Below are 11,241 nucleotides of genomic sequence, written 5' to 3'. Positions count from 1 at the left end.
CCCCTTTCCCCCCAAATCCACAGTTTAGGTTCTTCCTGGCCTTTTCTTCTTTAGGTTTTCTGCATTCTAAAAGGCTGAAAAGTTTCTCCTAAGCCTTCATTATTGGCAATATGAGCTTTAAGCTAAAATACGTTGGTGGGTGTTGTTGTTTTTGTATTTTAGCCCTGTCCCTTTTGATATTGTTCCTACCCACCACTAGAATGCAGCTTTTGAGAGCTTCTCCAAAGTTTAATTCAGGCTAAAAGAGGTTCCACATCCCTGCGCTATACTGACGATTTGGGGAAGTTCAAAGCCCGACTACTAAGGACCCCTTCCCTGAAGCCTGGCTCTAGCAATAATAAGAAACCACTGTAGTTTTATTTCCCCATAGCTCAGAATACCAAATCTTAGAGAACCTTGCGAACAATTCTTAGAGCACAAGGGAATAGCTTAACAACCATGCAGTTTTAATACATGAGAAAGATTTTAGTGAGATATTCCAGAGAAATGCCTTTAAAAAAGAATGGAGTGAAATGTCAAAAGTATTGCTAATTTTATTTGAGGAAATGGAAAGCAATAACCACACAGGTAGACTTGCAAATAGAATCAATAAAGTCAGGCCCACTTAGCTAGTTATATGATACCTACTTGAGTAGAAACTTGGGTTTCAGAGCACATGCAGAATTACTTGACAGGAAAAATGATCCATGGGAGCATCTTTGGACTGCTGATTTATTTTAGATGGTTCTGGGAAGACAAAATATGGAGGCGTTGCTTCCCCTATTTATGGGAGTTTGAGAACAGCATAAGCTAGACTGAATGGAGACACAGATTGTTTGGGCCAATTGTGAAAGCGGCTCTATCTCGGATTTAAGTGATTTAGTAGGGGAAAGGCCTACAACTCTCAGTGCTGGAAGCTGTAGGACATTTTTCTGTCCAAACATGCATAGGATTGCGCTCTTAAGCAGGTAATTACAAATTTATTTAGAGTTTGGTTCCACCTCTATCATGATCCTGAACATAGCATTATAAAAGGATTGGTCAGATTTGACAAGGGGTGTGCGTGTGGGTGTTTAATAATAATGGCATAGTGGTTCTCAGCTCCCCTCTACAAAGAGAGCTCACAATAGAATCGTGAGGGGCTGGAGGTGAGAGGAATGTTATCCTACTTCTGACATGGAAACTGGTAATTGTCCTTTGAAAGGTCTCAGTCCTACTGATGATGATTGTACATTATGATTATTCACACACACACCATACATCGTAACCTAACCTATCTCCAGAGGATTGCTGAATTGGCATATGCCTGTTTTTAAGAGGCTTGACCTGCATTTGATTCCAGGTTTTTTGCTTTTAATGTGCTCCCTACTTTAGAAGCACACTGCTTCTTCAAGGCCTAGACTGTCTTCGTATTCTGCTTCTGCTGTCAGTTGTTGTGTCTGGTGGTCTCAGTTTAGGAGAGCTAGCAGCAAAATGCTCAACTCAAGAGAATTCTGAGGGACAGGGATGATACTGGGCACAGCTTTATTTGCGGGTCCTCATTCACATATAGAATGATCAAATAAATTGCCTCTTGCTCTGAAGCTAAAGTTTCATAATCCACATATTCACACAACGGAAGCACACACCACACAACTGCCTACAACATGGGATTGTTAGTCATGCCTGTACTTTATTACAGGCTGGCTACAGAAACAAAATGTGTTCAGAGGATGGCATTAATAATAGTTTGCCAAATATATGCAAGATGTAAAACTAGTTTAGCTGTTAAATCGAGGCTATGCATATCTTAACATATATAGAGATTAAGCGAGAGATAAATCAGTGATAAATTAGCCAGGGGACCCTCTGGAGCAGATTTGTCAGGTGCTGCATGGGGGAGGAGAGTGGGAGAAAGTCCCATCATAATATGTGGTGGATGTTTGCTTGTGTGATGGATTCTGTCTGGTGATGTTAGTATGTCAAGCTTCTTCCACCATAACACAAGTGGTGGAAGAAGCTGCATTGGGCAAAATATTATGCAGAAGGCATAGAAGTCTTGTCCTGTCCTGGAAATCTAATGATTGCAGTTCTTATAATTAAACAGGAGTGAGGGAAGTATGAGAAGTATTATCAATAATTATTCAAAGCCTGAATCTCCACTGCAATTGTTCAAAAATACATTACTGCTGAAACAAAGTATTTGTTTCAGTGTTTTTAACCAAGTCTCTACCTCACCCACCCCGTATGATTGTTATTTGATTTGGCAGGATACAAATCAAATAAAGTCAACATGTGAATGTTATGTGGGAATTGAGGAACAGATTTGCTCGATATAAGCAACAGTCTCAGACTGAGCATTTCACTACATGGCAAAGACATTTTATTGTTTGGAAAACTATTTTTACTTGTAAAACTCCATAAGTGCTTTCTGTTTCTTCTGCTTCCTTGATTTATTTATTATTAGTTTCCTTTGGGATGGGAAATAAAGTGAAGTGTAGTTTAAAAGCCTTCACACAGAAAAGAGGAATGGGGAGACACACAAATATTCCCAAGAGTTAGAAAACAGACGTATACCTACCGGTTGATGCAAAATACAGCATTTCAAAGAGGTGAAGGAAAGGAGAGATGGATTATCTATGTTTATTTCCTCTCCTTATCAGAATCTTGGTTCCATATAGCAACCTTAGTGCTGATATTTTGTAAATGCTTAAAGACAATGGAATTCTATATATTGGGTGAGTGGACTTCAAAGTTGCATTTCAAAGTTCACCATTTACTTTGTTTTTTTAGAACCCCACAATCCACTCCAGAGGCCTGTGCAGAAGATATATACTTAGAATTAAAGAATTCTGCACTCAAGATTTGTTTTCGGTACCAGAAATGAATGAAGTTCAAAAATCCACTCCCAAACGTCCTTCATTTAAGCAGTATAGTTTAGGGTGATGGAGAGAGGGAATCTTATTTATTTATTTCTGTTATTGTTAAACATTTGGGAGTCACAAATTCCAGCCCATCTACTACACATCACTCAGAGATCTGCTAGTAGATCCAGATCCTTGCTATTTGCCAGATATGCATCTCATTTGCATCGTGACCTTCCTTCAAGGCCTAGAAACAGTGACTTCCAACAACTTCCACTGCCGAATGTGGATTTGATCAGAAATTTTCATGGTCAAAGTTCTATACTAACCATTACATTATGCTTGTATGATGTAATGCAGTTTTCCCCGACCTGGTGCCCTCCAGATGTTTTGGACTCCCATCAGCCCAAGCCAGCAGAAATGCTGGGAGTTGTAGTCCAAAACATCTGAAAGGCATCAGGTTGGGGAAGGCTGCACTACATCATACAAGCATAAAAAAGGCTGTTAATGTTTTTTCTGGTAGCATGACTGTCTTGACAAGATTATACCACATATGCATCATGCTAGCCATTCCTCCTTGTCCCCCTGCCCCAACAAAAGGTAATGGATAATAACATGATGGATAAACACCACACCAAGAGTTTCATTTTTATAAGCAATGTTTTGAACCAGGTTATCAGCCTAACAAATACACCAGGGTCGTGGAACCTCTTTTTGTACAAGGGCAGAATTCAATTTTCAGCGAAGTTCTCAGGAGCTGTGTTCCAGTGGTGAGTGGGGCCAAAGACAAAAGGGATGGGCCCCAAAATATTGAAATACTGAAAGGAGAGACTGTAATAAACACAATTTTCTAACACTATTCTTAGACAGGATAAATCTAGTCTCAGATCATGAGAACAAATGAAAGTTTGGAATGAGTGTTTGTTTTGATTATGATGGAGTTAGCAAAAGGAAAGGTAGCTCTTGTTTTCCTTTCTTTTCCTTTTCAATTTATCCCTGAAGATTAGTTTCAATTCAAAATGTGTATGAGCTTCTCATACTACAAATTTATGAAATGAACTTTCTCTTATATACATTGAATGGTGTGTGTGTGTGTGTGTGTGTGTTTGTGTGTGTTGGAGTGGGTATTGGATGATGGCAGGGTTTTGGATAAGTGTAGAGAGGGTGCCATCTTCTAGCTCATATGGGGCCTGAACCATTGAAGGGAGTTCTGGCTCTCAAGCCTGGCATAACTTCCCCTTCCTTTCTGAATTTTCCTGTGTTTCTGACTCCCATTGGTCATATGTGTGTGTGTGTGTGTGTGTGTGTGTGTGTGTGTGTGTTAGTGGTTAAATTATTATTGTAGTAACATTTTTATATAAGAATAAGGTAGGGGGATTCACTATGCATAAGCCAAGTTTCTATTATTCATGAGGGGACTGAGGGGCAAAAAAGCAGAAAAGGCGCAGGACTACTAGTGCAACCTGCATTTTATACTAATCTTACGTAAGAAAACTGTAGTGTTAGGCTTATTACTTGAATTCTAGCAGACTGATTTTGCTCATTTTTGTTTTAAACTGAATCTTGAGCAGTGTAGACATGCAGAAAATGTTGAAACTTTGAAAAAGTTCAAAGCTTGAGCTTTAATAGCAATTAATTTTACAAATTTAGCCTGGATGGGATGTGCTTCCTGGGAGGAGTCAGGAAGTAGTTGAGGTCACACACACCACACACCCCGTTTCTGGCTTGAGAAGATAGAGGCCAGAGCCTGAGAGAGCTCTGTAGAGGGGCCTTTGTTTAAATAAAACTTGGGAGGTTTGTTTATAAAGCGGGTGCTGTGGGGTGCAATCCGCCTCCTTTGAAACATGTTTATGTTCACCGCTTTGATGTTATTCAGAAGAGGTATATAAATTTGTGAAATAAATATAAAGTTCATGAGTATATGTGTGCGCATGCCTCTGCACAGTCTGCATTCAATATTTATCCAATTTCTATCCATTCCCCATGACTGGAGTGCACAGAGCGCTCCTTGCCCCTGGGCTCTCTGCTCAGCGTCAGGATTGTACTGCCCTCACCACATGAGGCTCTTCAACCTAACAGTTCAGTTGAAGGGGACTGGGTGGGTACGGGTGGCTATTACTCTTCCAGTGCTGCTGGACACGCATGTTTATGATAGATGGTGTCACTGTGGGCTCGTCGTACTTTGGGTTTTTTCTTTGTACGGAGACCCGAGACCGGCCTGAAAGACCTTCGCCTCACCCAGAAGTAACCCTCCCGCCTTCTTTGTGTTTCTGAACCCGCGATATCATCATTGGCCGTGCAGAGCGCGTGGCCTGGAGATGCCGGCGCCGTGGCACCGGGGGCGGGCCGCGTTTCTGGCAGGTAGGTGCGAACAACAAAAGCAAAACAAGCGGGGGGAGATATCGGATGTGTATTTTGTGCTCACTCCCTCAAGCAGAAGGTCGCCGTGAGCGCGCGCGTGCGGGAGCGTGCTAGGGGCCAGAAGGGCGGCAATAGCAGCAGAAGGGGAGAGAAACACACACGCACACAAACACACACACACGAGCGTGCCTCGGCGAGGTGAAGTGGAGTTGCCCAGGCCCAAGGCTCTAATGAGCGCATGGGCACCGCCTTGCCCTGTTGGGGATGGAGATAGGGGTGGGGGGAGAGATGCTATTTGACCTCTCCCCCCTCCCTTTTCCACTCCCCTCCTCTCCCACTAACTCCAGTGGCTAAAGAAGAGCCGGAGGCAGTGCTGAGCTGGAGATGTAGCAGCAGCAGCAGCAGCAGCAGCAACTGCCTGGCTCCCTCCTTGTAAGTACCCTGTCTCTCGTCCTGCTCTCTTCTGGAGAGAAGAATGGGGACGGTGATGATGGTGGGAGTGTGTGGGGGGGAGATAGACGGACAAATCTGGAGGTTACAGGCAATCCGTTTACCTAATTGCAAAAGCTGATGGGATAGGATGAGAGCGAGCGAGAGCGCTTCTTTCAGGCTTATCCCCCCCTCCCTCCTCCCCCCCCACCCCGCTTCCTCCTCTTTTCACAGCCACCCCTGACCGTGCGACATTGTCCAAACCGGGAAAACTGCTGACAGGTGAAAGGGATGGGTGGAGTGGGGGAGGGAAAGTCAATTACATCAGGAATCCAGCAAAGATGAGGACTCAGCAAAATCTACATTGAGAGGGAGAGGAAAAGACAGACAAGGCAGGGCTGGTCTGTCGCAGCTGTGCAGCCTGTTCCAGGAAGAGACTTGGTTTAATCGCCCACCCGGCCAGCTCCCAGCAACCCGCTTGGCTCCTGGCACGGGACAGGGGAGCTCTGATGAAGAGATGGACAGAAGGGATGAGAAGGGCCGGACTGGGAGGTGGGGAGGGGAATGCTGGGACACAGTTGGGAACTCTCCTCAATCCCAGTCTGGGCTCTCTTCTTTGGAAGTGTTTCTCTCTCTTTTTAATTCTACTTCATAGTAATAGTAGTAGTTATTTTTTAAATGACTGTTAGCATCTACAAAGAAAGCTAAGGTTGAGCGAGTGAGTGGTGAGATAGTTGCTGTTGTTGTTACCAGACAATACCGCAAAGGACTTCGGCAGGGAAAACCGAAAGACGGTGGGGAATGGATCAGGAGAGTGAGAGAAGAAGCGTGTGATGGATGTGTCAAGCTCTGTTCCTTTCCCAGTGTGTTAATGAACTCTGGGGCTGTTTCTGTGTGGGAGGCAGGAGAGGGGAAGCCAAGCATACTGCGGGAGCTGGGACACCCAGCTGCAGGGAGCCCAGGAACTGTTACACTGCTGCATACATTAATGACTGCTCAGTGTGCAGGAGAATACTCCTTTGTGGTACATGTGTGTAAACAATATTCTCTCTCTTCCCTCCTTGCCTGGAAACCCTTCCCTCCTCTGCCTCCGCCTTTTCTCCCCAATCTCTTTACTGCCCCTTCCTTTATCTTCATTCTGTGCTTTTCTTTTTTTGATTCCTGCATCCTTGTGCTCTGTCTTCCTCCTTCCCGATCCTCCCTGCCTTCTTTCTCCCTGTCTTTATCAGGGGATCACACTTTGCCGGGATATAGTTGTGTAAACTGGGGGCTGCCACCACGGAGAGACCACAGGAACCCCCCTTGGGCCCTCCATGTCCCTTTGACGGGGCCTTTTGGACTCGAAGACCCCCACAGGCACCTCAGCAGGGGTGCTTTGCTTGCATCTCCAAGACACCCCCTGTACAGCAAGGATCGCCTGTCCTGTCTCCCTCCTCTGCCGTTTGCCTCATGGAGAACAAGAGCTGCAAAGGGGATAGCCTGCGGCCACCGGTCCAATGCAAACACTCTGTAGAGAAGAAGACGATGACTAATCCCACCACGGTGATTGAAATCTACCCAGACACCACCGAGGTGAACGATTACTATCTCTGGTCCATCTTCAACTTTGTATACCTCAATTTCTGCTGTCTGGGTTTCATTGCCTTGGCGTATTCTCTGAAAGTAAGTACTGGTCTTAGCCCCATATTATGAGGCTCTCTGGGGTCAGACCCACAGCTGGAGTAAGTCTGTGTCCCTCCAGCTGAAAGGATGTTGATTTACTCCAGCTTTGGAAGGAGAACTGTTCCTTGTTGTGTGTTATGGGGAATGACTTGGGTTAAGGAGGTGAACATTCTCTAGAGAGCGGCATGAATGTTTTGCTTTGTGTACTCAGGATCTGGAACAGTGAAAAGGAGTGTTGGTAGGAGTCCTTTGGGGTTTCTTTTGGGCAACCTACAGATATTCTCATGCCACAGTAAGAGGGATAAATAATATAAAACTCTAGATGGATAAGACAAGATGCACCAACCATTATAAATCTGAATTGGCTTTTGTTGTTGCTGGAGATTTGTTGTTGCTGGAGATCTTTTTTGATTTTATAGCTAATAAGGTAGGCAGCTGAATTTTATGACTGAAAGACAAATAACCAGGTGGGTGGGTGTGTGTGTGTGTTTGGAGATGGGTGGGATATAAGTAGAGGTCTTTTGGTGATTAGAGAATTTTGCATGCCACCATTTCTGTATCACTTGTAACATCCTTTATGAATGGCATTGCAACAATCTTATGAGGTATGTCATTGCTCTCCCACCACCACCCTTTTATAGATGGTGATCTGAGGTTGAGAGACTGTGACTTCCCCTACAGTTTTCTAGTGAATCCATGACTGAATGGGGATTTTAACTCAGTGCCACAGGACCACACTGCCTCTCATATTTCATGAAGCAATATCTGTCTGTGCAGCACTTTCCAAACTTTAATTCAGCTTTTACAGTGTTCTGGGAAACAAACTTGTTTCCCAGCTTAACGGAAAGCAAGGTTATGGATCAGCTAGTTTTTAGACATTTTGTCACTCATCAAATGTAGCAATATGGTTTCGGTTCTCCGAATACATGACTTGCACTTAGTGCACTAGAATGTGTTGCATCAGTGTTGTGTGAACATCTGGAGTCCCACTGATGTAAAAGCATGTAATAATACTGTTGCCTGCAGTGGTGGAATTGGGATTGTTCCTAGTAGCTGAGAGCCTAGCTCAGTTTTGTCAAAGGGTCCGTAGAAGAGTCCTTCATATTAATATTATCAGGATAAGTGGGAGTCCTTTCACAAACCTGTGGCACTGGAATCTGACCCTTAGTCACAAACCTTTTGGTTTCTGGAATCTGAGTCTCGACAGAAAAGAATTGTTTGATGAAGAGAGCAGCTGCAAACCGGAAGACATGGAAAACCCTTGGGAAGCAGCCTTAAGCACAGATGAATCGGTTGTCAGATTCTAACTCTGTTCTTTGGAGGACCTATGGTCCCTTGTAACCTCCACTGCTCTTTGCATAGGCCAGTTTCTTCCTTTGGCAAGCAGGAAGGGTTGAAAGAAACAGCTGCTGTTCCACTGCTGTTCAGATTATCCAGGCAAGAAGGAGAAGGAGGAAGAGAGCAACTCATGCTTCACTCTCCCCTGGGCCTCATAAATCACAAGGTCAGCAGTGGAGACCTTCTAGGAGAGCAAAACTGCTGGCTAGAGTGGTGGAAGACGAGGGGAGGGATGGGGTATGTCATTTGGGAAAGAGGGTATATCTGAAAAAATAAAAAAAGGAAACCAGAAAGCATTCAGGAGAGGATAACTCAGACGATTGAGTTAGAAGGAACCTGCAGCCTGTTAAATGGCTAAAAAAGCTCTTTGGCCTGCTTGGTCATCACCGAAATGCAAATGGCAAGTATGGATGCCAATGAGAGAGAGGAAGAGCTGGCCATAGAGCTTATCTAGCTTGTATAACCCTTTCTAAGGTAACACTACTCTCTGAGCACAGCAGACCTGCTGTAATTATTCCTCATAACTGCAGGGTGAATATGAACCAGCTGGGCTCCACAATTTCATTGCTGAGTGCAGCCAACAAGAAAATTGTGATCATCTATCAAAAAAGATGGTGACTCCCCCTTGCTCTTTTCACCCCTCCCTCCCCCCCTTTTTTTTTTTTTACTAAAAAGGGGGAAATAGCTAATGAGATTTGAGGATGAGGAAGGCCCAGGGAGTGCTGTGCAGCCTCATAGATATCTGAGGTCCAGTGTCCTGAGAGATGGGGCATATAACGGATGTGTTTTGGCAGGCAGCATTTACACTGTTCAGAGGGATTTCATCACAGAAATAGATCAATTAATTGCATATAACTCCAGCGACCGTGAATTCTACAAGAGTGGAATGGGGTTGTTTCCAAGCTAGCTGCACCCTTAGTCACTTCAGTATTACAAACTAGCCACCGAATACCTGACTTGGATCAAGTGGTTCCTGTGTCCCCAAGCTCTCTTGTGGGAAGGATCTCTATGTCTTAATTCCATTAGTTGTGTTCTCCCATTCATCAGTTTCACTACGTGAATAGGGTTTCATATACCTTATAGTGCAATCCTATACATGTCTACTCAGAAGTAAACCCCACTGAGTTCAGTAGGACTTGCTCCCAGGTAAGTGGGTATAGGATTGTAGCCTTGGTCTCCTAAAAGAGATTTTGGGAGGTTAAATGCATTTAATGTGCTGTTGTGTGCCAGCTGCTATACAGGGGCTTCACATTCTTTGGCAGGCAGCTCAGAAGTTATAGGGCTCGCCGCCACCATCACCCTTCGAAACATGGCTTTGCACCCACTTTAAGAGAGCCGTGTCTTCTTTGGAAATGGCAGGAAGATCACTCTGATCATAAGCTCCCTTGTTGCACATTCAACCCTCAAGCTGCTGTTTTTCTACTGTTTACTTGCCTGCCTCATGATCTCCTTGCAAAATGGGAAAGAATGTCAAAGCAAACAGGCCAAGGCTGTTCCGAATTAACTCTGTGGGCATATAGACACATTACAGAATGCAACACACTAGTTGGCTTTCTGTGAATGTCAACTTACATTTTTAGAAAAATAATGTTTCTAGTTCTAAGGATAATAGAGAAATGTTTGAAAATGTGTGAATAGTATATGCTGGAGCTTTTGGATCCTGGGGGAGTTGTGGGGAGAAGGAGGAATTTGGCCTGAGCTTTCACTGCTTGCTGGTCTTTCTTCATGGCTGCCAGGCTCTAGTACTCTGTCAGTGTCACCAGTATTCTTTTCGTATCAAAATATTCCAAGTTAAGTTGGAATAATACACAATATATTTACTATTAGATATCTAGGGCATATCTCCACAGGTAGTTTCTTGGAAAACCTACTATGTATTCAAATCCTGTGTTCCACATTGTACCCTTATACTGTCCTTGCTGACATAAGAAGAGCCATGCTGGATCAGACCAAGAGTCCACCTAGTCCAGCACGGTTCACATAGTGGCCAACCAGATGAAGAACACACAAGCAGGACATGGGTGCAATACTACCCTCCCTCCCATGTTCCCCAGCACCTGGTGTGTATAGGCTTTTTGCCTCTGATACTGGAGTAGCACATAGCAATTGGGACTAATAGCCTTCTCCTTCAGAAATTTATCCAACTCCCTTTTAAAGCCATCCAATATTGGTGAACATCACTACATCTTGTGGTAACTATGCGGTAGGTGACGAAGTACTTGCTTTTATCTGTCCTGAATCTCCCACCAATCAGCTTCATGGGATGACCCTGAGTTCTAGCATTATGAGAGAGGGAGAAAAATGACTCCCTATCCATATTCTCCACACCATGCATAATTTTGTACAGTGTTGCAGCTAGGTAATTTTAGTCCCTAGACTTAATGGTCTTGTGGGGTGGAGGGGTGTGTGCTTTAGACAGCTTCAGATTTGAAGTACAACAAACATTTCTCTTCTCTAGCTCTTCCCACCCACTGCTATTCTACGCTTTTCAATTTCTTCTACGTTCCTGATACATTAGAGCAAAAACAAAAAACCTGTTTGCTAACCATGATAAAAAGAGAAATACTCTGAGCACATGCAGATCCACATTTTACATTTAAATCATAGCCCCTCCTTGATTACAAGAATA

At 44.0% G+C, this 11,241-nt stretch overlaps 2 protein-coding genes across 2 annotated transcripts in view; both read left to right on the top strand.

Moving 5' to 3' along the window:
- The window catches only part of IGF2 (insulin like growth factor 2), a 960,921-nt gene that overhangs the window by 822,553 nt on the left and 127,127 nt on the right, over nucleotides 1-11,241 (top strand). The gene's annotated exons all lie outside the window — the stretch shown is intronic.
- Nucleotides 3,347-11,241, top strand: part of IFITM10 (interferon induced transmembrane protein 10) — a 40,163-nt gene continuing 32,268 nt past the window's right edge. Inside the window, exons 1-3 of the mRNA XM_063118411.1 lie at nucleotides 3,347-3,422; nucleotides 5,125-5,183; nucleotides 6,867-7,274. Coding sequence (XP_062974481.1) covers nucleotides 3,347-3,422; nucleotides 5,125-5,183; nucleotides 6,867-7,274 — 543 coding nt within the window. The remainder of the gene's footprint in view (nucleotides 3,423-5,124; nucleotides 5,184-6,866; nucleotides 7,275-11,241) is intronic.

The sequence above is a fragment of the Elgaria multicarinata genome, chromosome 2 (genome assembly GCF_023053635.1).
Source record: "Elgaria multicarinata webbii isolate HBS135686 ecotype San Diego chromosome 2, rElgMul1.1.pri, whole genome shotgun sequence".
NCBI lineage: Eukaryota > Metazoa > Chordata > Lepidosauria > Squamata > Anguidae > Elgaria > Elgaria multicarinata.
Note: the sequence above shows the minus strand (reverse complement) of the source record. Positions and strands in the feature narration are given on the sequence as shown.